This window comes from Diabrotica undecimpunctata, chromosome 5, assembly GCF_040954645.1.
Source record: "Diabrotica undecimpunctata isolate CICGRU chromosome 5, icDiaUnde3, whole genome shotgun sequence".
Taxonomy (NCBI): domain Eukaryota; kingdom Metazoa; phylum Arthropoda; class Insecta; order Coleoptera; family Chrysomelidae; genus Diabrotica; species Diabrotica undecimpunctata.
Window position 1 is genome coordinate 57,990,961 of NC_092807.1, and position 22,968 is coordinate 58,013,928.

Consider the following 22,968-nt stretch of genomic DNA (forward strand, 5'->3'; position numbering starts at 1 on the left):
AATCATAAATTAATAACCACTTAAATTCACTGGTCTGCAATTTTTCATTACATGTTAAAAGCTGGCTGACTTCTTTAAACCCGTTAATTTCGTAATAATTACTCTCCGCCTATGATAATTATTGGCGTGAGCCGTGTGGACTATTTTTTACAGCAACAGTGTCAAAAACTGCGTTTAAAAAATTTAAAACATAGAACATTGAACATAATATGATATACAATTTGAATTATAAAGCAGTTGCGTTAGCGGTGTCCTGGAAGGGTGCTAATTCCTTCCGGTGTTTTAAGTGTTTTAATTTGTTTAAACTGTTACGTTAAACTTAAAAACATTTAATTTAATATCAATTTTATCGTCATAAATCAAAATGAAGCCCATCTTATACTATTTTCCTATTAGTATACCTTCCAGAGGAGCATATTTAGCGGCTAAAGCAGCGGGCGTTGATATAGATATACAGATTCTTGATGTAATAAAAGGAGAACAATTCACAGAAGACTTTTTAAAGGTAGCTTATTGATATCCATTCACTTTTCATGCATACCATACTACATATTAATAGCCAAACTGCACTCTACATTTACTGCTAAAATTATTTAATGACGTTGGATTTTTTTACAACCATCCATAATAGTTTTTTTAAATATCCTTTGTAGTCCAGTTTATCAAGGTTTTCACCTCCGATTTCCTTGAAGAAGACGATGTCCTTGATATTTTAACAGTAGCTAGGAAATATTTCAACAATTAAATCTACCCTATGCCTATGTGAGCTCTTTTCCTGGGGGTGAATACCACCTCAAATCGGGGGTGAAATTTTTTACATCAAAACTAACTTCACAAATGGATAGAGGGACACATTTTAAGGAAAAAATGTATAGATTTTTTTAAATGTATATTTTTTTACTTATTCGGGATTAAATTTCGTAAAAATCAAGGTTTTAATCAATAACTTTACAATCTTTCATTCTATTAAAAAACTATAAGCACTAAAAATGAAGTTTATAAAAAAACAAAGAGGTTGGTTAAATAATTAAAATTTGAAATTGGTATTCGAATAAAAAATTTTAAAAATTCAACCTTGAATATGAAGAAAACTGTTAATTTTACGAAGAAAATGCACGAAATATTTTTTAAAGAAAATTAAAAAGGCTTTAAAATGATAAAATCCCCTACTTATATTGAAAGTAAGATCGATTAAAAAAAAACAATGTATTTAGAATTCTTCATTCTAAAAAAAATTATGGTTACTTAAAGGAAAAAAGTATTTTTCGAAATTTTTCAAAATTTCGTCTTTTTTATCAAAATAACTGAAAACCATGAAATATACGTAAAAATTACTGAAAAACAAAAAGTTTGCATTTTTTTACAGATTATTATTTTTTAAATTTTTGTAACTTACTAGGGCGGTCTGATAAGTACTTAGCCTCCAAAAGAAAAACGAAAATTTTGGAAAAGTGAAGATTTATTTCTTAACCTAGTCTCCTTCTAGCTCGATATACTTGGCCCAGCGATGCTCCAACTTCTTAAACTCGTCTGAAAAATATGTTTTCTCGAGGTCTGCACAGTAGGCTTTCGTGGCAACGATGACTTCCTCATTCGACTTTAAATTTCTGCCCGACGAATGCCCTTTTCAAGTTTGGTTACAAAAAAAGTCGCAGGGTGCCTGTGCGATTGACACCGTGCGAAAAATTTGGAGAATATGGTGGATGGGGCAATAGTTCGTAGCAAAATTCGACCAATTTAACCATATCGAAGACGGATGTATGAACCGGTTGTCATGGTCGAAGAGTACTTTTTTCATCGCCAAATGGGGTATTTTTTGAAATTCTTCGTCGAATCACCCCAATAATTTGGCGTAGTCGGACCCTATGACCGTTTTGCCCTTCTCCAGGTAGTCGATGTAGATCACCCCTTGTAAATCTCAGAAAATGGTAGCCATCACCTTTCCGGTCGATAGGATATTCTTCACCTTCTTCAGATAACGTCGCCGGGTGCCATCCACTGTTCGACTGTTCCTTGATCTCTGGTGTGCACCAGTGGATCCATGATTCTTTAAAGGTTACGAAACGATGTAGAAAATCCTTCGGATTACGCTTAAATATAGTCAAAACGGTTGCGCTTGTTGACTGGAGTGCGCAAACGCAGCACCCATCGCTCGGAACGCTTTCTCATGACCAAAATTTCATGCAGGATATGACATACGTGGTCTTTTGAGATGCCTACTGTCTCAGCTATCTTGCGCACCATCAGTCGGTAGTCTGGCTATGCTATCAACGAGCATAACAAAAGATATTACTACCAGTTCAAGTTTGGCTTGGAAATAAAAACATTAGTCCAACTGATTGGGAATGGACTACTGTAGAGGATTCTTTGCAACCTATCAAACTCCAAAACAATGCTACACCCAAAGAACTTTTGAAAATAATGTTTTGCAGTTGCGAAAAAGTACGTGGCGCATAATGTGGATGCCGTAAAGTTGATGTATTGCAATACCTCTTGCGATGAATGTGCTGGTCAAAACTATCAGAATTCAATAATGGATCTCGAGGAGGAAGAAAACGAAAATACCGATATTAATGATGATGATTTTCTTAACCCTAAACCTTTATTAGTTTAAAAAAAAGGGTAGCTTACTGCCTTAAAAACAATAATCACATATCGGCATAGGGTAGATTTGGCTGTGAAGGGGGATAAATAGAGCTAATTTCCAAATTTTTACATAAATCGATGCGTCTTCAAAGAAATCGAAGGTTACACCTCTTTTTACCTTGGTAAACAGGACTATTGGGTACCAGTGCAAAAAGAGGGTAGGTGTTTCTTTCCTCTTTAATTTATTTCACTTGCCATACTTCTAACAAGAATTTTTCTGTAGATTAATCCATACTTAGAGTAGAAATATATTTCTAGATTATAAATACCTATTATTGGTCTCATATGTCTTAATATACATTGTGTTCCAATGAAAATTTGACCAATCAAAATCTCATAAACCCAGAGTTTCTTCAAAATTAACAAAAACACGTCAATTTTTATTGAAAGGAGGACGAATTTTCATGCAAAATTCATGCCCTCAAATGTAACCCCCTACTACCCCGCATCAACCACCAGTTTTTATTAAATAGCAAGTGTGGTGGAGTGGCACATCATTTGAAAGTTATTGTTTTTCTCTATACGACACTTTATTTTTTTTTAATTTACGGAATAACTTTAAAGATAATTTTGCATTTAACTAATTTATTAGGAAATATGGAATAGAATAGAGTTAGAAAGAGTCCACAATATTACCTACTTGGGTGCAAACGTTAACGATAACTGGTATATAAATAAAGAGATAAGAATACGCATTGAAAAAACCAGAGCCACTTTCTATACGTGTTTTCTTAAATGTTAAAGAAACTCTTCGTTCATGAGTTTCTAGGGGGGTCAAATTTTCGTTGGAACACACTGCATAATGATTTCTGTACGTTCTTGAACATTAAATTGAATTTTTTTCAATTTCTCATTTTTGATGCACTATTATGATCTCATTATAACAATTTAAAGCACTAGTTGTTGTGACCTGTTTAGATAACTATTTTTACTTGAATGTTAGTCGATTTTAGATCATTTTGCTATGTAGCAAATATATTGCAAATATGTACTTTTGTAGCAAATATGTTGCAAATACATTTTTCATCAAAATTTCAGATTAACCCTCAACATACTGTACCTACTTTGGTTGATGGAGAATATACTGTATGGGACAGTCATGCTATTGCAGGATATCTGGCAACAGTATACTCAAATGATGATAATTTATATCCTAAAGATCCAAAAAAGAGAGCTCTTGTAGATCAGAGATTATTTTTTGATTGTGGAACATTATATCCAAGAATCTGGGCTATTGTTGTAAGTACATAGTTCAACAAATCTTAACGTTTATGGTATTTGTTCCGCAAAACTAAAAAAGAATATAGTATTACCACTCTTAATGGAAATACTTTTAACTCTAATTCCTTTTAACTGTTTTAATTGTTTATTTTTCTTTATATTATTTTACAGAAAAATAGCCAAATATTAAACCAAAAATACTTTGTGGCAACAGAATATTATAAAATATTTCTTAAAAAAACAGTACTGTAAACAAATTAGATTGAACAAACTCCATACATTGATTGAAAATATTAAACGTACATTATAAAAGGTAATTATGCAGGGTGTTTCATTAAGAATTTCCATATAGTAACTGGAGAAATCCTGGAGCACAAAAAAGCAAGATTAAACCCAAAACACGTACATAAAATATTCAGGACCGTTAAGCTAGCGGGGACAAATGAGCGAAATCCAATTTAACCTACGTAATATTTTTTTACCTATTTTTCACTAATTTATTACCACCCTAAGAATTTTTCACCACAAAACCAGCCTTAAGGGGAGCGATTCTGCTGGCTTACGGTTAAAACTAGCAGAATTTAAAAAACATGATATACCGCAGTATTCTACTAGGTTTTTACGAACTAGTAATTATTCACCTTTCAACTGCCTCTTATGGGAAGCTAATAATTCTGTTAGGTTAAAATTTAAGGAGAAAAAATATTCTTTTACAATTTCACTCTCTTCTACTTATAACTGAAATAAAAAAGTGTTCTGTTAAGTTTATACTAAACTTTGATCACAATGATAATTTTTCACCCCTAAATCAACCTTATTTGGAAACGTTCCTGCTAGTTTGATATTCGAGCCAGCGGAATTAATAAAAAATATTTTTGTAATACCAGTGTCCTGCTAGGTCTTTATGAATTTATTACCACCCTAGTAATTTTTCACCCTCAACTATCCCATGTGGAAAGTCAACAATTCTTATGTTAAAATTTAAGGTAATGAAAAATCTATTTTTATAATTTTACTATATTCTATCAATCAATAAAAATTTATAGCGAAATTTTTTTCTTTATTTCACTGTACTCTACTTATAATTAAAATAAAAAAGTGTTTTGGTAAGTTTTTGCTACGGTTTTTCCACCACTAAAGCAATCTTATTTGGAACCGTTCCCGCTAGCTAAATATTAGAGCCAGCAGAATTAAAAAAAAATAATTAAAAAAAAAAAATAATAATAAAAAGTATTTGATAGGTTTTTACAAATTTATTACCACCCTAGTAATTTTTCACCCCTTGACTACTCCTTATGGGAAGTCAATTAAGCGGTAGCTCGAATATTAAACTAGTTAAATCAAATAAAAATTTTGAAATACCATATGATTCTGCTCGATTTTTCCTAATTTTTGCCTCTCAATTAACCCGTGGTAGCTTAGGTTAAAATAAAAAAACTATTGTGTTGTAATAAAGTCGCTATGAAAGGCACCTTAACGTGAAAATTATCCCTATATTATTTAATCCCTTGTTGGTTTTAAATATTTACTTTAAGTAGGTTAGGGCCTTAAATGTAACGAATGAAAGTATGGTTTCTTATCAATCTACTGATTCTTGTGATACTGATGTTTACATTACATTTATAATTTACCTCTAGGCGAAGTACTATTTTATTTACAAATGCAATAGGTCAATACATTATTAACAAATTCAAATAGTCAAATACATTATTGTGGCTAAATGCATCAAGTTATCCAAAGCCATTTATTAAATAAAAAAAAAAACATGTTTTTATACTGCTACTGGCCTTATAAAAGACCGAGCAGAAACCCACTCGGGGCATTCTTGGTATGTCGAACAAAGAATACCTAATTACCTTACCTACTAGAAGACGTGCGCTGAATGTGTTCTATTATATCAGTTTGGTGAGTTGAACAAAACTGATAATTCCTCCTCCTATCTATAATTCTATACCGTCTGATGTGATGAATCAGACATTTCATCCCATAGACATTCATTTCGCGCTGAAAAATGAATGTAACTTCTGCCTAATTCCCCCATCGTCGACTTATTATTCACGGGTCAAATATCGTCACATCATCCTTTTAAGATCTACGAATACCGAACATGTACATATAGAATTTGTATAATATTAGAATAACAAAATGATTTTTATGTTGTCTATTTAGCTCGAAATAAATGCCTTAAAAATGAATTCTGTCTCCGACAGCTATTATATATTATCAGTGACTATTTAAATGTAATTTATAGTTTATTTAAATGTTAATTATTAAAATTCTTTAATGGCGAATAGTTTACAATGCGTCACAAACGCATATTTACACGTGATTTTCGAAAAAATGAACTTAATTTATATTCTTCGATATAAAACTTCGATATTATGAAAAAAGGTCGTATAGTAGGCGATACAGAAGACTAGCGCGAATCTTCACACTATGTTTGCTGTAATTTTAATAATATTTTTAAAATTTAATAAAGTAATTTGATTGTTTATTTATTATTGCCAAGTTGCATTGTGGTTGTTTACCACAAACTGATAAAAGTCAGACTAAATTAATAGTAAAATATAAATAAATATCAGTTTATAGTAAATTTAATTATTAAAGATAATTGAGAATAAAATTTGAGTATAGTTTGAAAGGTATTTATTAACAACTAACGCTAAAAAATTACTATATCGGCAGTATAAATAAAGTGACGTTTTGTTGTCGTGGCTGATCGAACTAGTTTCGCTCTGTATTTTACTGTAGAGAAAAATTAATATGTCCGTATCAAAGCTTCGCTCCAAAAATGATACTTGAGAATTACATTTTATGTTTTATACTATGTAAAACTTTTTGAAGAAATTTGTTTTCTGAAAATGCTTCTTTCTATATCCTAGATAAACTTGCCCCCATTCCATCTTCAGAATACTTTTTATTAGATGTCCAAGTTACCTCTTTTTTCTTGCATGATTCCTCGGCTATTTGGTGATTTATCTCAAACTATTTTTACTATTCTGTGCTCTCCCATTGACGGTCGCTGCAACTTATTTTTTATTTAAATGCTGTTTACCAATACTTGTGTCATGTCATTAAGGCTGCATCTGATATAAATTCATATCCTTGAATTCTTAATTTATCGAATTAATGGTTCAAGAATAACTAGAATTACAATACAGTTGGGTTAAGATAAACAGCGAGACAAACACCGGTGCGAGCGAATAAGTGAAGTGTGAGCAATCGACACACACACACACATTTAACGTGCATTCGGCTTATTCGTGTCTTTTGAACTTTATCAAAAAACCGAAGTGGACAGATATTTATATTTGCTATACGAATATTTGCTGATGCGAGCGAACAAAGCAAATAATGGTCAAATGTACCCTCCACACTACGTCTTATGCGGCAGAATGAGGCGCGTACAAATGTAGATATATGTATATGCAGTTTGTTTTGCAGAAAAAGAAGAGATGTTTGGGTTCAAGACTTTAACCTGAGGCGCAAGCAACAAGAAATTTATAAATTGCACCCAGCACTTCGCCAAGATGAGAACCGTTTCTTTACATACTTTAGAACGGATTGTGAAAGTTTTGATGGAATTTTAGATAAGACAAAAAATCACCAAACAACAAACACATTTTTGGAAACCAGTTGATGCTACAGCTCGATTTTATTTTTAATACGTCTGTTCTTGTAATTTGGGTGGGACATGTCGAGCAATATATTATATTTTTGACAATATCAATAAGTTTTTCGATATCCATTTTTATTTGAATTGACGCAACCAGCGATAAACGTAAACTGCTGCGTTCTAAACGCTAAAATAATTATCTCGCCGCAATTGCCGTCAGAACGCTGATTTCCGCTTACGAATAACATAGCGAAGTGTGGTGCCACCATAAAATCAACAGCTGGCGAAGGCCGACAACCCTGTGTCTTTATAGTAGAGTCTACATTACTCAACTACACGAGTATGTAGAGAGTCACCTTACCTCGATTAACTTCACAGGACCCTTAAGCTAGCGGGGACACATGAGCGGAATCCAATGTAACTTACGTAATATTTTTTCACCCATTTTTCACTAATTTATTACCACCCTAATAATTTTTCACCACCAAACCAACCTTAAGGGGAGCGATTCTGCTGGCTTAAGGTTCAAGCTAGCAGAATTCAAAAAAAAAACTTTTTGTTGATGGCATATTTTTTCACCAATTTTTCACTAATTTATTACCACCCTAATAATTTTTCACCACCAAACCACCCTTAATGGGAGCGATTCTGCTGGCTTAAGGTTTAAGCTAGCAGAATTCAAAAAAAAACTTTTTGTTGATGGCATATTTTTTCACCAATTTTTCACTAATTTATTACCACCCTAATAATTTTTCACTACCAAACCACCCTTAATGGGAGCGATTCTGCTGGCTTAATGTTTAAGCTAGCAGAATTCAAAAAAATACTTTTAGTTGATGGCATATTTTTTCACCCATTTTTCACTAATTTTCACCACCAAACCACCCTTAATGGGAACGAGTCTGCTGGCTTAAGGTTCAAGCTAGCAGAATTTAAAAAAAAAACTTTTTGTTGATGGCATATTTTTTCACTAATTTTTCACTAATTTATTACTACCCTAATATTTTTTCACCATCAAATCACCCTTAAGGGAAGCGATTCTGCTGGCTTACGGTTCAAGCTAGCAGAATTAAAAAAAATATTTATGATATACTACAGTGTTCTGCTAGGTTTTTACGAATTTATTACAACTTTGGTAATTTTTCACTTCTTACTACCCCTTTAACAAAAATTAAATAAATTTGTTTTATTTCAAAAATACTTCAATACATTTACACGGTGTGTGTGTGTGTGTGTGTGTGTGTGTGTGTGTGTGTGTGTGTGTGTGTGTGTGTGTGTGTGTGTGTGTGTGTGTGTGTGTGTGTGTGTGTGTGTGTGTGTGTGTGTGTGTGTGTGTGTGTGTGTGTGTGTGTGTGTGTGTGTGTGTGTGTGTGTGTGTGTGTGTGTGTGTGTGTGTGTGTGTGTGTGTGTGTGTGTGTGTGTGTGTGTGTGTGTGTGTGTGTGTGTGTGTGTGTGTGTGTGTGTGTGTGTGTGTGTGTGTGTGTGTGTGTGTGTGTGTGTGTGTGTGTGTGTGTGTGTGTGTGTGTGTGTGTGTGTGTGTGTGTGTGTGTGTGTGTGTGTGTGTGTGTGTGTGTGTGTGTGTGTGTGTGTGTGTGTGTGTGTGTGTGTGTGTGTGTGTGTGTGTGTGTGTGTGTGTGTGTGTGTGTGTGTGTGTGTGTGTGTGTGTGTGTGTGTGTGTGTGTGTGTGTGTGTGTGTGTGTGTGTGTGTGTGTGTGTGTGTGTGTGTGTGTGTGTGTGTGTGTGTGTGTGTGTGTGTGTGTGTGTGTGTGTGTGTGTGTGTGTGTGTGTGTGTGTGTGTGTGTGTGTGTGTGTGTGTGTGTGTGTGTGTGTGTGTGTGTGTGTGTGTGTGTGTGTGTGTGTGTGTGTGTGTGTGTGTGTGTGTGTGTGTGTGTGTGTGTGTGTGTGTGTGTGTGTGTGTGTGTGTGTGTGTGTGTGTGTGTGTGTGTGTGTGTGTGTGTGTGTGTGTGTGTGTGTGTGTGTGTGTGTGTGTGTGTGTGTGTGTGTGTGTGTGTGTGTGTGTGTGTGTGTGTGTGTGTGTGTGTGTGTGTGTGTGTGTGTGTGTGTGTGTGTGTGTGTGTGTGTGTGTGTGTGTGTGTGTGTGTGTGTGTGTGTGTGTGTGTGTGTGTGTGTGTGTGTGTGTGTGTGTGTGTGTGTGTGTGTGTGTGTGTGTGTGTGTGTGTGTGTGTGTGTGTGTGTGTGTGTGTGTGTGTGTGTGTGTGTGTGTGTGTGTGTGTGTGTGTGTGTGTGTGTGTGTGTGTGTGTGTGTGTGTGTGTGTGTGTGTGTGTGTGTGTGTGTGTGTGTGTGTGTGTGTGTGTGTGTGTGTGTGTGTGTGTGTGTGTGTGTGTGTGTGTGTGTGTGTGTGTGTGTGTGTGTGTGTGTGTGTGTGTGTGTGTGTGTGTGTGTGTGTGTGTGTGTGTGTGTGTGTGTGTGTGTGTGTGTGTGTGTGTGTGTGTGTGTGTGTGTGTGTGTGTGTGTGTGTGTGTGTGTGTGTGTGTGTGTGTGTGTGTGTGTGTGTGTGTGTGTGTGTGTGTGTGTGTGTGTGTGTGTGTGTGTGTGTGTGTGTGTGTGTGTGTGTGTGTGTGTGTGTGTGTGTGTGTGTGTGTGTGTGTGTGTGTGTGTGTGTGTGTGTGTGTGTGTGTGTGCTTCTGTTGTAATAATTGGTATATTTAATTAAAAATTACTACTAACCTATTACTTATTAATTACTTACTAAAAGTACTACTAATTTCACTGAAGATGGACTGATAAGGCCGAAAACGTTTTGAAGTTAATCCTTTTGGATTTTTAAAATTTAATTAAATATACCAATTACAACAGTGTTTTACTTTAATGTTCGAGTTTTTTAACTATATGATATACAGCCAACTCAAGGGAATTATCCCGTATTAAGTTGTAAAATTTTGTTAAAAAATAGGCAATGTACAAAACAACAATATTGCAATGTTTAGCATATAAAAAAGTTGGTGAAGTTGGTATTTGTGGAAATTCTAGCATTTAAAGATGTAAACTACTTTCCTTATTTGAATTTCTAGTATTTATGGGAATTATCTTTCACACTGACACATACGGATTTCAAGATCGGCTTCAAGATTGCGGAACATCGGCAGAGATCTTTTTCTTATAATTTTAAGGTGCTTACACTTCATCCATAATCCAATGAGACCTAATGTCATTCCTGAAGATCAGTTTTATAGAATAAGAACAGTTATAGACTTTTTAATAATAAAATGACTGCTCTGCATTATCCAATAAAAGAATTATCACTAGATTAATCGATGGTACCGTAGAAAGTTAGACTTAGTTTTAAACAATATATTAAACAAAAGACATAAAAGACGATATCAAGGTTAGAATTAATCCGTAAATTAATTTATAAAAAAGCAAAGAAAGACGGAATATCGCACGCGAACATTTACCCATAAATAATTGCTAATAAATCGGACAAAAGCGAAACGAAAACGAAAAGATGCAGAGTATGTCCTATTCTAAAAATAAGAAAAAACCCAATTTATGAGTGTGTGGATTGCGCGGAGAAACCAGATCTCTCCGTGGGCGATTCTTTCAAACATTTCCATAAACAAAATAAATAGGTTAATATTTTTTTGTAATAACCTTTAATTTTTACCTATATTCAATTGACAATGAATGAAAATTCGACAAAGAATTAAAATACAAATATCTTTAAATGTTTAAAATGCTGCTAATATAAATTTATTTTACTACCCAAATAATCTATATCAGCTGTTCTGACCAACCGGTAATTTCCGTCTCATTTGAATATACCTACTTAAAATATTTATATCCTAAAATGTTTTCCAATATAAATTATTTATGCTATAAACCTAATCTTAAAATTATGTTTTGACTAACGATACGATTTCGCTTAGCCATGTAATACGACTCGAATCAGAGTCAATTTTCTAAAACAGGTAAAATTTATAGTTTTTGGAATAAAGTGTTTTCATATTTTTAATATTTAAACATTAAAAAAATAAATATTAGTTGTATAGAATAACATTTGAAAATTTTTTTCAATTAGGGTAGGAGAAAAACATGACTAGGCTGGTAAAAATATAGTAAAAATCTAGCAGAGCACTCTTGTGTTTCCAAAAAGATTTTTTATTCACCTAGCGTCAATGTGTATCTTGTTGAATGTTTACCATTAACTGAGGCTTAGGGGATAAAAAATTATAAGGGTAGATCAAATTCAGTAAAAACCTGGCAAGCAATTTATATTTTCAATCACAAGTTGAATACAGTAAAATTATAAAAATAGATTTTTTATCACCTCAAATTTTAACGTAGTAGAATTATTGACTACTCATAGAGGGTAGTTGAAGGGTGAAAAATTACTGGGATGGTAATGTATTAGTACAAATCTAGCATAATACTGTAGTATCTCATATTTCCGAAAAGATTTGCTTTGTATTTAACTAGCGTAAATGTGTACATGGTGGAATTGGTGAAGTTGGTTAACATTTAGTAAAAACTAACCAGTGCAGTTTCTTATTTTATTTATAAATAGTATTTGGTAAAATTATAAAACAAAACTTTTTCACCTTTAATTTAAACGTAGCAGAACTATTGACTTCCACTAAGGGTTAGTCGAGGGATAAAAAACTACTAAGTTGGTAATAAATTCGTAAAAACTTAGCAAAACACTGTGGTATATCATAAATAATTTTTTTAATTCCGCTGGCTCGAATATTAAGCTAGCAGGAACGTTTCCAAATAAGATTGGTTTAGGGATGGAAACTTATCAGGTTGGTCAAAGTTTAGTAAAAACTTAAACACTTTTTTATTTCAGTTATGGGCAGAGAACAGTAAATTTGAAAAAAAAATTTTCTCCTTAAATTTTAATCTAACACTATTATTGACTTTTCACAAGTGGTAGTTAAGGGGTGAAAAACTACTAGGGTGGTAATAAATTTGTAAAAACCTAGCAAAACACTGTGGTATATTATAAATATGTTTTTTTAATTCTCCTAGCTTGAAACGCAAGCCAGCAGAATTGCTCCGCTTTAGGGTGGTTTAATGGTGAAACAATATTAGAGTAGTAATAAATTAGTGAAAAATGGGTAAAAAAATATGCCATCAACAAAAAGTTTTTTTTTTGTGAATTCTTCTATCTTGAACCTTAAGCCAGAAGAACCGCTCCCATTAAGGGTGGTTTGGTAGTGAAAAATTATTAGGGTGGTAATAAATTAGTGAAAAATGGGTGAAAAAATATGTCATCAACAAAAAGTTTTTTTTTTGAATTTTGCTAGCTTGAACCTTAAGCCAGCAGAATCGCTCCCATTAAGGGGGGTTTGGTGGTGAAAAATTATTAGGGTGGTAATAAATTAGTGAAAAATGGGTGAAAAAATATTACGTAGGTTAAACTGGATTCCGCTCATGTGTCCCCGCTAGGTTAAGGGTCCTTAACTTCACCTCGACTCTACGTCCGAAGCACTTCGATCGAGAGTGTAGACGGCGTTTAAGAGCTCTACTTAGTATATAATTTACCAGGCTTTACTTAGTATATAATTTATTTTCACCGATTTGGACTATTGTGTTGGTCAAACATTTAGACTGTATTGATGTGCATTTACCACCATATAATACTAAAATAAAGATGAAATTATTGAGCTAAACTTTTATAAGAAAACATAAATTACTGGTTTTAATTTGGTATTAATCAGGTATATTTTTTATTACAGTATCCAATTTCACATAAAGGTGAAGATAAAATTTATGATGAACAGAAACGTTATTTAGAAGAGGCCTTAGGATTTTTGAATGTATTTCTCGAGGGTAATGATTTTGTAACAGGGAAACATCTAACAATTGCTGATTGTTCTTTAGTAGCAACAGTATCTAGTATAGTGGTAGGTAACAATAAATTATTTAACGTTTTGTTTACGTTTTGTAGGCTATTGATTATGTATACATTAGGTAAATTCTATGCATTTTTGTACATATAAATCTACAGAATACTTGTTCAAAATTAAATTTACTATCAAAATGTCACCTTATAAAGTCAAAAATGATTTTTTTTAACAAAATATATTCATAAAACGAAGCCAACAAACACGAAAAAACGCGATTTTTTAAACTGTTTCCACGGGATATAGGTTTAGGTGCTGCTGCGTAAAAAAAATTATATCCTTCCTCTTCAAAATGACGTTTGGTGGAAGTTTTTAGGATTCATAGTATCCGAGATTTTTGGACCATTTTCGGACCATTTTCCCAATTTTTTAGCAAACATTGTTCTCTAACTTTTTTCTGCGCAGTTTTAGTTATATACAAAGGTATATTCAGTAGAAAGAAAACTCAATTACCTTTAAAATGTGTTTTTTACGGTCTTGTGTCCATGATATTTTCCACATTCTTCGATAACATCACATCTTAAAGCTGGTAAGTCTTTTTTCAGTTGCGTTCGTGTTTGTCCAGGCTTCAACTCCATATAAAAGGACAGAGAATACTTAGCATCTAAATACTTTACTTGTTATGCATCTCTAATTGTTAATCCCCGTTTTCACTGCATAACTTATTGAATGCGATTCTGGTTATCTCAATGCGTAGTTTTATTTTAAGCTGCTGTCTCATTGTTCATTTGACTCACATCCCAAGTAGTTGTACACATCCTGGTTATACTCCTCTTCTTACCGGTATCTCTTTAGATTGTTGCTGGTATACTCGTATTATGGCTTTCTGATATCGGTATGAATTTGTAATGATTCTTAAATCCTAATATCTATTTCTGTGTTCCGTAATATGTTTGCCAGCCTCCTGTGTTGTATTTTGTCAAAGGCCTTCTCAAAGTCAACTAGACATATAAAGACGTCACAGTTGACATCTAGACACCTTTGTTTAAGTGTTTGTATAGTAAATAATGCTTCTTAGTGCCAAAGTCTTTTCTAAATCCTAGTTGGTTTCCTGGTAGTCTATCCTGGTAGTTTAGATTTTTATAGACACGTTTATGTATCACATGCAACAAGACTTTTAAAACATGGTTCATCAAGCTAATCGTTCTATATTCTTTACATTTTATTGCATTGAGGTTTTTCGGTATTGGGATAAACTCTGATATTAGCCATTCTTTCGGAATTTGTCCAGTATAGTAAATTTCATTAAATAATTCTTCTAGTATATCAATGTGGTCCGATTCCACATTAAAGATATCCGTCATCGTGCTTGTGATACCCATATGCCCTCTCTCGTTATTGCGAAGGTTAAGTGGTTATTTTATTCTGTATTATCTCAATCTTGTCTTTCGTTGTATTATCAAATGCAAGGGAGGCAGGCCTAGTAGAATCTTCATAATAACTGCTATTGGAGTGGTACACATGGCACTAGTTATCCCCATAAACGTAAGTCTTTGCATCATGCTGAGCTTCGTTTTTGCAGCTGTTCGAAGTGTCTTAGTCCATCAATCCAGTGCACCATGTCCGGTCTTAATCACATTTTCTTCTTATATATGCGTCTGAGACTCATAAGAGTTGTCATTGCACTGTTTATTTTTGTAATTGCCAGTTTGAGGTAAGTTTGAAGCGTAGTATATTCCTGAGATACTTAACCTCTCCGTTTAGCTCAATTTCTTGTCACTGCAGCTTTCTTCTTGTTCTTCTTCAAGTGCCCTGTCCGCTGCGAACGTTGGATATTAACATGGCAATTCTAATCTTGCTTACGATATTTCTGAATAGTTCGACGTGGGCCCAAACCACTTCTGCAGAGTGGTTTTAAAGAGACAGAGCTTTTATAGCCACGAGTGTCTCTCCTGCCTAGCTCCCGGCTGCCATCTATTTTTCCCTGGATAATCAATTGAAGTTAAGTATACTTATCGTGTCTCAATATGTGACCTAGATATTCAAGTTTTCTTTGTTAAATTTTGCTAACGATTTTTTCCCAATTCTGTGGATTACCTTTATGTTGGCGACATGTTCAGTCCAGGATATACGAAGGATGTGTCAGTACACCCACATTTCGAATACTGCTAGTTTTTTTAATATGCGTCTCTGTGAGCATTTAGACCTCCGCACTATATAGTTAGATTGAGAAAATGTAGCATTTAACTAGACGTAGTTTTGAGGAAGAGGCAAATGAGGAGCTTTTTAATATTGTTAAATGCTGCTCTTGCTCGTTATATTCTCCTCTTAATTTCTGTAGCCTTTTCTTATTTTGCATTTACGTTGGTACAAAAGTATACATAAGACTTTACATAGTCAATAGTGTATTGTTTATCCGAAACTGTCGAGCAGATTGCTGCTTTTTTGCTTATCAGCATTTATTTTGTTTTCTTGAAGTTGAGGCTCAGGCCGTATTCCTCACTAACTAAATTAACTCTTTCCATTGCCTATTGTAATTCATCTATGCTACTGGCAAGGATCACCGTGTCATCGGCATATCTTATATTGTTCGTTAAGTCACCGTTTCTTTTTATGCCCTCATTTGCATTTTTCATACATTTTTGAAATATTTCCTCGGAGTATATATTGAAAAGAATTGGATATAAGATACACCAATGTCGAAAACCTCTTTTGATCTCTACACTTTCAGTAAGTTTATTGCCAAATTTTGAGCTTGTTGTGTAACTCTAGTATAGGTTTGCTACAACCGAATATCCTTGTCGTCAATACCTGTCTTTCGTGGAATATCTATTAGTTGTTCATGATTGATATTATAAAACGATTTTCTAAAAATCCACAAAGCACAAATACGCATCCTTATTAACGTTAATAAATTTCTCCGTGTATTTCATATTCTGCACTTCAAAATTCCAGTCCCTTTTGTAATAACTCTAGATATATAACATCCATTCCTGGTGATTTATACAGCTCGCATGGATTTATTGCCCATGCTACTTTTTCATGGTTTACAATCTTTTTGACTATTTGCTAATTAGTTCTTAAGACCCTCTGTAAAGCCTCGATGCTGGTGGATGTATCAATTGGTAATTTAGCTATTTGTGATCCTGAAAAGTGCACTCTGAAGAGATCTTCAGCCGTGTCTCTTCCTATATTGGTATACTCGCTTTGTAGACCAATCAAGTCAATTAAAAACAAGCATTTCTTCGTCACAACTGTATAGACGGGTGTGACAGTTGAAATGTGTAGTATGAGATAATACAAAAAGACTCTCATCCAGGGATTCATCAATTTTTTAGTGGAACTATTTTTAAGTAAACAATCAAAACGCCAAACCCATTATTTTGTTCATAACTTAAAAACTTATCTATTTAGACATTTGTCGTCCACAGACAAATTATCCAAAGAAAAAGGATACATAAATTGAGATATGCTAAATTAAAATCAGTTAATACGCAACAATGTTATCGCAAAATGAACAACAAAATCACTGTTTTTAAACATTGTTAATAACTTTTTTATTGATAAAATGCGTTAAGGCTTTTACGGCCATTGTCTAACTTGTTAAACTTTTTGTTTGGGCTGTTAGGCCGTTGTCTTTTGAGATTAGTTCTCGACGTTTCGTCAACACTAGGGGTTGGCATCTTCTGAATATCGGGGGTAACAGACAGAATTGGGCGAATACTTAAAAAAGCCAATGTAAAGACCATTTTCAAGCCAACAAAGAAAATTAAGGACTGTTTAAGATCGGTGAAGGACAAACCCGACCCGTTAGCAACGGCCGGAGTATACCGAATACCATGCACATGTGGAATGGTATATGTGGGAACCACAAAAAGACACACAAATACAAGGATAAACGAACATAAAAGCCATTGTCGGTTAGGACATATCGACAAATCTGCCGTTACCGAACACGCTTTGGAAAGCGGATAACATCGGATACTGTTTGAAGAAACGCAGATGTTGGATAAAACGTCATAGTAGAGATAGTGCAAGAACTCCTAACCACGGCGCAGTAGACGAAATTTGGTTTAGTCCCCACTTCCATGCGAAACGCACTGTACTATGCACTGTATAAATCCACTTACAATAGAACTTTTCTGCCTTAACGTGAATTTGACTCCGCCTTCGCGCAGTTCCATGGTCAGAAGTGTTTAAACTATCTATACTACTCACGGTTACATCGAGAAGCGGTGGAAATATATAAGCATCCAAATAATTTTAATCGGATAGAAGAAGGACTAAGAATTAACAAAACATGGATACCGATATTAAAATCCACAAATACCCTTCCCAAAAATCACGAAAAAAGAAAAGGTACAAACGACGACACGCCTCCTCACGGTAAAACCAGTGGAGGGGAAGCGAGTACAAAATATAAATATGACCTCCGTAGTTCAACGCAACTAGCCTGTAACAAAGCTAGGAACATAGTTGGTCTACTCAATGCTCTCTGTGGTAAATTCGGAAGAACACACCCATGCACACTCATACATACTTACAAAACATTCATCAGGCCAGTGATCAAGTATAGATCCAACCTCTATATTTCGATCCACCGTTACCTCACACAAAGACTGCTGGGATTGGAACGGGGAATCCTGCGTAGAGTAAACAACAAACAAATAAATATCTTGAAAACTACCTGCTTATCCATCGGCAATGTATTCAAAAGACGACCTAAACTAAAACTCCCTTTCTCACCCACAAAATTACTGGCCTTGCCAGCAATGAACTCCCTGATGAATACATTGACATCCTGGAGGCAACTCGTCTCTTTTACCGCCGTAACAACCAATAAATGTTCACTTTCAGCTTCCCTAGAAAGGGAAGGATCGGTTTTATGTGGTTTCCTGATCCCATTGCACAATGATACCTGTCTATTGCAGAGGATACAGCCACAGCTTCCCCTTAGGTGTCACAATATACATTCACTAATTAAATTAATGGTAGACATAGTAAATTCAGTCAATTTATAAACATATTTTTACTAATAAAATTTTAAAGAGGACCGTTTTAGCTAAATAACCCTTTCACCTCTGATTGTTCAGAACCCTCCTCCGCCGACATACCCACGAAGCCATCCACCAGTGGAACCCACACAACTAAAAAAGCGAACCCACCAAAGAGAAACAAACCACGGCCTGAAGAGGTGAAAAAAGTAAAACAGGACAACAAATCACAAACAAGAGAACATCCAACCACAAAGAAAGATCATCGAGACAATGCGATAACAACGCGGCGTCAGTTTCATGGAGATGTAACATCTCCAGAAGATGTCAACCCCTAATGTTGGCGAAACGTCGAGAACTAATTTCAGAAGACAACGGCCTAACAGCCCGAACAAACTGTTTAACAACTCTTTTACTATTTGTTTAAATGTATCTGAACTTAAGGGTCTTATTGTATTTGAATTGTGTGCTAAAGATGAGCCAGATTGGTTTCAATTTTTTTTTAAAATGAGCCAATTTCTATGGCTGGTCCAAATAATTTGACTAAATGGATCTCAATAATCCGGAACTTCTTTTCTTTATTAAGACGTATATTATTAACCTATGGAAAGAAAAATTTATAATAATTACGTTTATGTACACAAAATGATTTAATAATAAATAGCACTTTTTAAGCTTATAAACATTTACAATAACTCGGTAGAATTTAATTCAAATTAAATGCCGACTTAGCCCTTCTTTAAAATTACTGTTACGTTAATTAACGACATTAAGGGCTGAAATCAACCAATTTATAAGAAAAGTCGAAGTTTTTAACAAAATTTATAGCAAACAATATTATTGAAAATCTTTTAAAAGAAATGTTGTAAATAAAGAATATTTTGTGTTCCGACTAGAGTAAAATGGGGACAGCCGACTGAAGGGCTAGCTTTAGTTGGCTGAAAAATTCGCAACACAGTTTGAAAATAGAGCGCTCGGAAAAAATGACATATCTCGGGTTCTACTGGATCAAATTTGCTTTTTCAAAAACTTTTAAAAAATTATCAAAAACAAAGCATCCAATCATTGCAAAATATACAAATCTTTTCTTAAGTCGCCATTGTGACGAGTAGACAGCTGTTAGACAGCAGACCCAGTAGAACGCAGGTTTATTATTTTATTTATTAAGCTCAACAGGCCTTGGAGGCTTTTTGCTGAAAGATTTAATTTTTCCTTACAATTGCTATTACATATTATATATAATCCTATATCCTATACTACTATAATATATACAATATTACATTTGTTTATATAAAACACTTAATACTACACTTAATATTCCTTATAGTCTTTCCATACATTTCCTCACCACTTCCTTCCATTGTTTTCTGTCCAAAGCTTGTTTCTTTCTAGTTAACAATATTACTTTTTTTTAAGTCTTCATATACGCTGTCCTTCTATCTCCTTCTTGATCTTCCTATTCTTCTTTTTTGTATTGGTTTACGTAATAGAACCATTTGTGGCATTCTCGCCTTTCCCATTCTTTCGATGTGTCCTAAGTATCGGATTCTCTGTGCTTTGATTGCCGTCGTTATTTTTGGTTCATTATACAGTTCTTCAAGTTCCTTATTATTTCTTCTTCTCCATTGTCCATATATTTTCACGCCTCCATATATTGCTCGTTGTATTTTCCTCTCCCATCTTTCTAAAAGGTCTATTTCTGATTTTTTAAGCACCCATGTTTCACATGTTTGTCACTGTTTTGTAGATTCTTATTTTGGTTGTTCTTGAGACATATTTGGATTTTATTAATGGACGCAATGCTCCATACTTTTTGTTTGCTTTTGCTATTCTTGCTTTTATCTCCCCTTCCCCATGTCCATTTTCATCTACTTTTACACCCAGTTAAGTAAATTCTGAAACTCTTTTAAACGCACATGAATTTTCTCTTTCTAACTCTATGTGGAATTGTCTTCTTTTTCTTTATCTGTTTCTGCCATTATCATGTATTTTGTCTTTTCCTCATTTATGAGAAGACCAAAAATGTTTGCTTCTTTTATTATATTGCTCATTAATTTTTTTAGCTCTTTCTTACTTGTTGTTAATTCTGCGAATGCTATACATTGATGGCCATTTTTAAAAATTGTCTCCTGTGTGTTTATTTTACTTTTTCTAATTATTCCTTCCAGTATTACATTAAAAAGAGTCGTTGATAGTGGGTCTCCTTGTCTTAATCCTTCCTTTGTATTAAAATTATTTGATTTATGTCCTTTCCATGCTATTTCCTTTGTGGAGTTATCCATAGTCATCTTTACCATCCTGACGTTTTTACTTAGTAGACTCATTTCTTTCATTAGTGCGTACATCTGTTGCCGCTTTACCGTATCGTAGGCCTGTTTAAAGTCAACGAATAGGACGTCTACTGCTATCTTATGTTCGTAGCACGTAGTCTGGATTTCTTTTAACGCAAATATTTAGTCTGTCGTCGACCTATTACTTCTGAATCCTGCCTGATATTCGCTCAATATCTTTTCTGTGTATTGATTCAGCTTTTTTTTTATAATGTTAGTCAATATTTTGTACACGACTTCCAGCAACGCGATACCTCTATAATTTTCACATTTCATTTTGTCACCTTTTTTATGTCTAGGGCATATTCTTTCTCAGGCCCATTCTCCTAGCATTCGTTCTGTTTCCCATATACCTTTTATTAGGCTATGTATCTCCTTGTGTAGTCTTTTTCCTCCTGCCTTTATCATTTCCGCCGATATTTCTGTTATTCCTGGGCTTTTATTGTTTTTTAGTCCTCTTATTTCATTTTCTATTTCTTCCCTCGTAGATGTTTCTATTACTATATGATCATCTTCAATTTTCTGGATTGTTCCCCTTTCTTCTTCGTTTTTGTTTAGAAGTTGTGTAAAGTAAGTTTTCGAATTATTTTCCCAGGTTCATTTATTAATATTCCTTCCTCATTTTTCATACATGGGTTATGTTTCTGATATCCCTTTCCATTTTTCTTGTTTCCCGGTAAAAGGATCTTATTTCCTTTTTTTTGAATTTTTCCTCTATGACTTTGAGTTTTTCTTCGTTGTATTTTCTTTTTTTATTTCTGCGTGTTCTCTTTATAATTCTTCTCAATTCTCTATATTCTTGTGTGCTAATGTCACTATTATTTCTTAAGTTTTTTATTCTTATTTTTCTAATTTCTTCTGTTATTTTTTGACATTCATCATACCATTCTTTTGCTTTTTGTTATCTATTACTTTTAATTAATATTTCTGTACTGGTGTTGGAAATTGCTTCTTTTATGCTTTCCCACTTTTCTTCAAGGTCTAGTGTTTCTGGTTCTTTGTTTAGTCTGCTGGTTATTCGTTGTTCGTACTTCTGCTGTGTCGTATTGTCTTTTAGTATTGCTGTGTTGAATTTTTTTTTTGATTTCTTTGTCCCTTTGATTGTCTTTCTAAGCGAGGATATTTGTCATCTACCAGGACCCCTTTTTCCTTCGATTTTATCCTTCATATTCATCTGCAACAACTCATACTTCGCATTTCTAAGTATGTTTCCCAAATACGCTGTCTTTCTCCTTTTAATGGTGGACAAAAGTTCTCTGTTTCTTCTTATTCTGTGCAAAACCATCTCGTTCGTAATATGATCCATGGTATTTTTAAAATTCTTCTAAAAATCCACATGTCAAAAGCAACCAACTTTCTCATTAAGTCAACTATAACAGTCCAAGCTTCGTTACCATAAAGAAGAATAGAGTGGTTGTAACATTTTACCATCCGACATCGGATTTGTAGATTGAGTGTTTGGTTACTCAGAAATTTCCTCATCGTCAAAAAGACTGATCTTGGTTGTTCTATTTTTGATCGATTTTCTGATTTTGGATTTAGATCCTCAGTAATCCAGCCTCTAATCCAAACAATTAACACTTTTCCTCGTATTTCAATAAATAACTATATTTATCACATTACCTATAACTTCTGAAACTAGATTACCGTAGTTTTATTTTTAGGCTATAGGATGGGACATTAGTGCTTACTCTAACATTGCCAATTGGTTAGCAAGATGTACCTTGGCTATTCCAGATTATGAAGAAGCAAATCAAAAGGGAGCAGATTTATTTGGTAAACTAATAACAAGTAAATTGGCCCCTGGACAACTATAAGAACTGCTGCACACTATATTTTAGATAATTATTTAAAAAAAAAACTGTTTAAAAACAAAAACCAAAAATATACATATTTAATAGTACTTAACTGAATGTTTTTCTTTTATTGCGCCGTCTCCTTTCAAAGGTTGCCGATCCAAATGACAATTATAGCTTTAGAAACTGCTTCACAAAAGGTTTCTGTGGATGAGAGGTCCATCTCCTCAGGTCTTTCAGCCACGAGTTCTGGCGTCTTCCAACTGATCTTTTTCACTGCACTTTACCTTCCAATATGATTTGGACTAATTTATATCTTTCACCTCTCAACACATGACCCAAGTATTGTATTTTTCTCTCTTTTATTATGTTGATTAATTCGTTTTGTTTACTCATGCGCCTCAAGTACCTCACCATTGGTAACTTTTTGTATCCATAGAATTCTCAGCATCCGTGTGTATGTATACATTTCAAAGGCATCTATTCTTTTTTCTGTTTGAGAGTCCATTGTCCAACTTTCACAGCCATACAGCAAAACAGAGAAAACGTAACATCTG

At 34.0% G+C, this 22,968-nt stretch overlaps 1 protein-coding gene across 1 annotated transcript; it reads left to right on the top strand.

Moving 5' to 3' along the window:
• The first annotated feature begins 202 nt into the window (after positions 1-202).
• LOC140441334 (glutathione S-transferase 1-like) lies at positions 203-22,523 on the top strand. The gene is made up of 4 exons (XM_072531986.1): positions 203-505; positions 3,685-3,885; positions 13,184-13,351; positions 22,280-22,523. Exons 1-4 carry the CDS (start codon positions 365-367, stop codon positions 22,430-22,432), a joined length of 663 nt encoding a protein of 220 aa, XP_072388087.1. The 5' UTR covers positions 203-364; the 3' UTR covers positions 22,433-22,523.
• Positions 22,524-22,968: the final 445 nt, after the last annotated feature.

Coding starts and splice junctions, on each gene's coding strand:
- LOC140441334 (XM_072531986.1), top strand. CDS start 365: ATGAAGCCCATCTTATACTATTTTCCTATTAGTATACCTTCCAGAGGA. Junction 3,886..13,183: donor CAAGAATCTGGGCTATTGTT/GTAAGTACATAG, acceptor TTTTTATTACAG/TATCCAATTTCACATAAAGG. Junction 13,352..22,279: donor CAACAGTATCTAGTATAGTG/GTAGGTAACAAT, acceptor TTTTATTTTTAG/GCTATAGGATGGGACATTAG.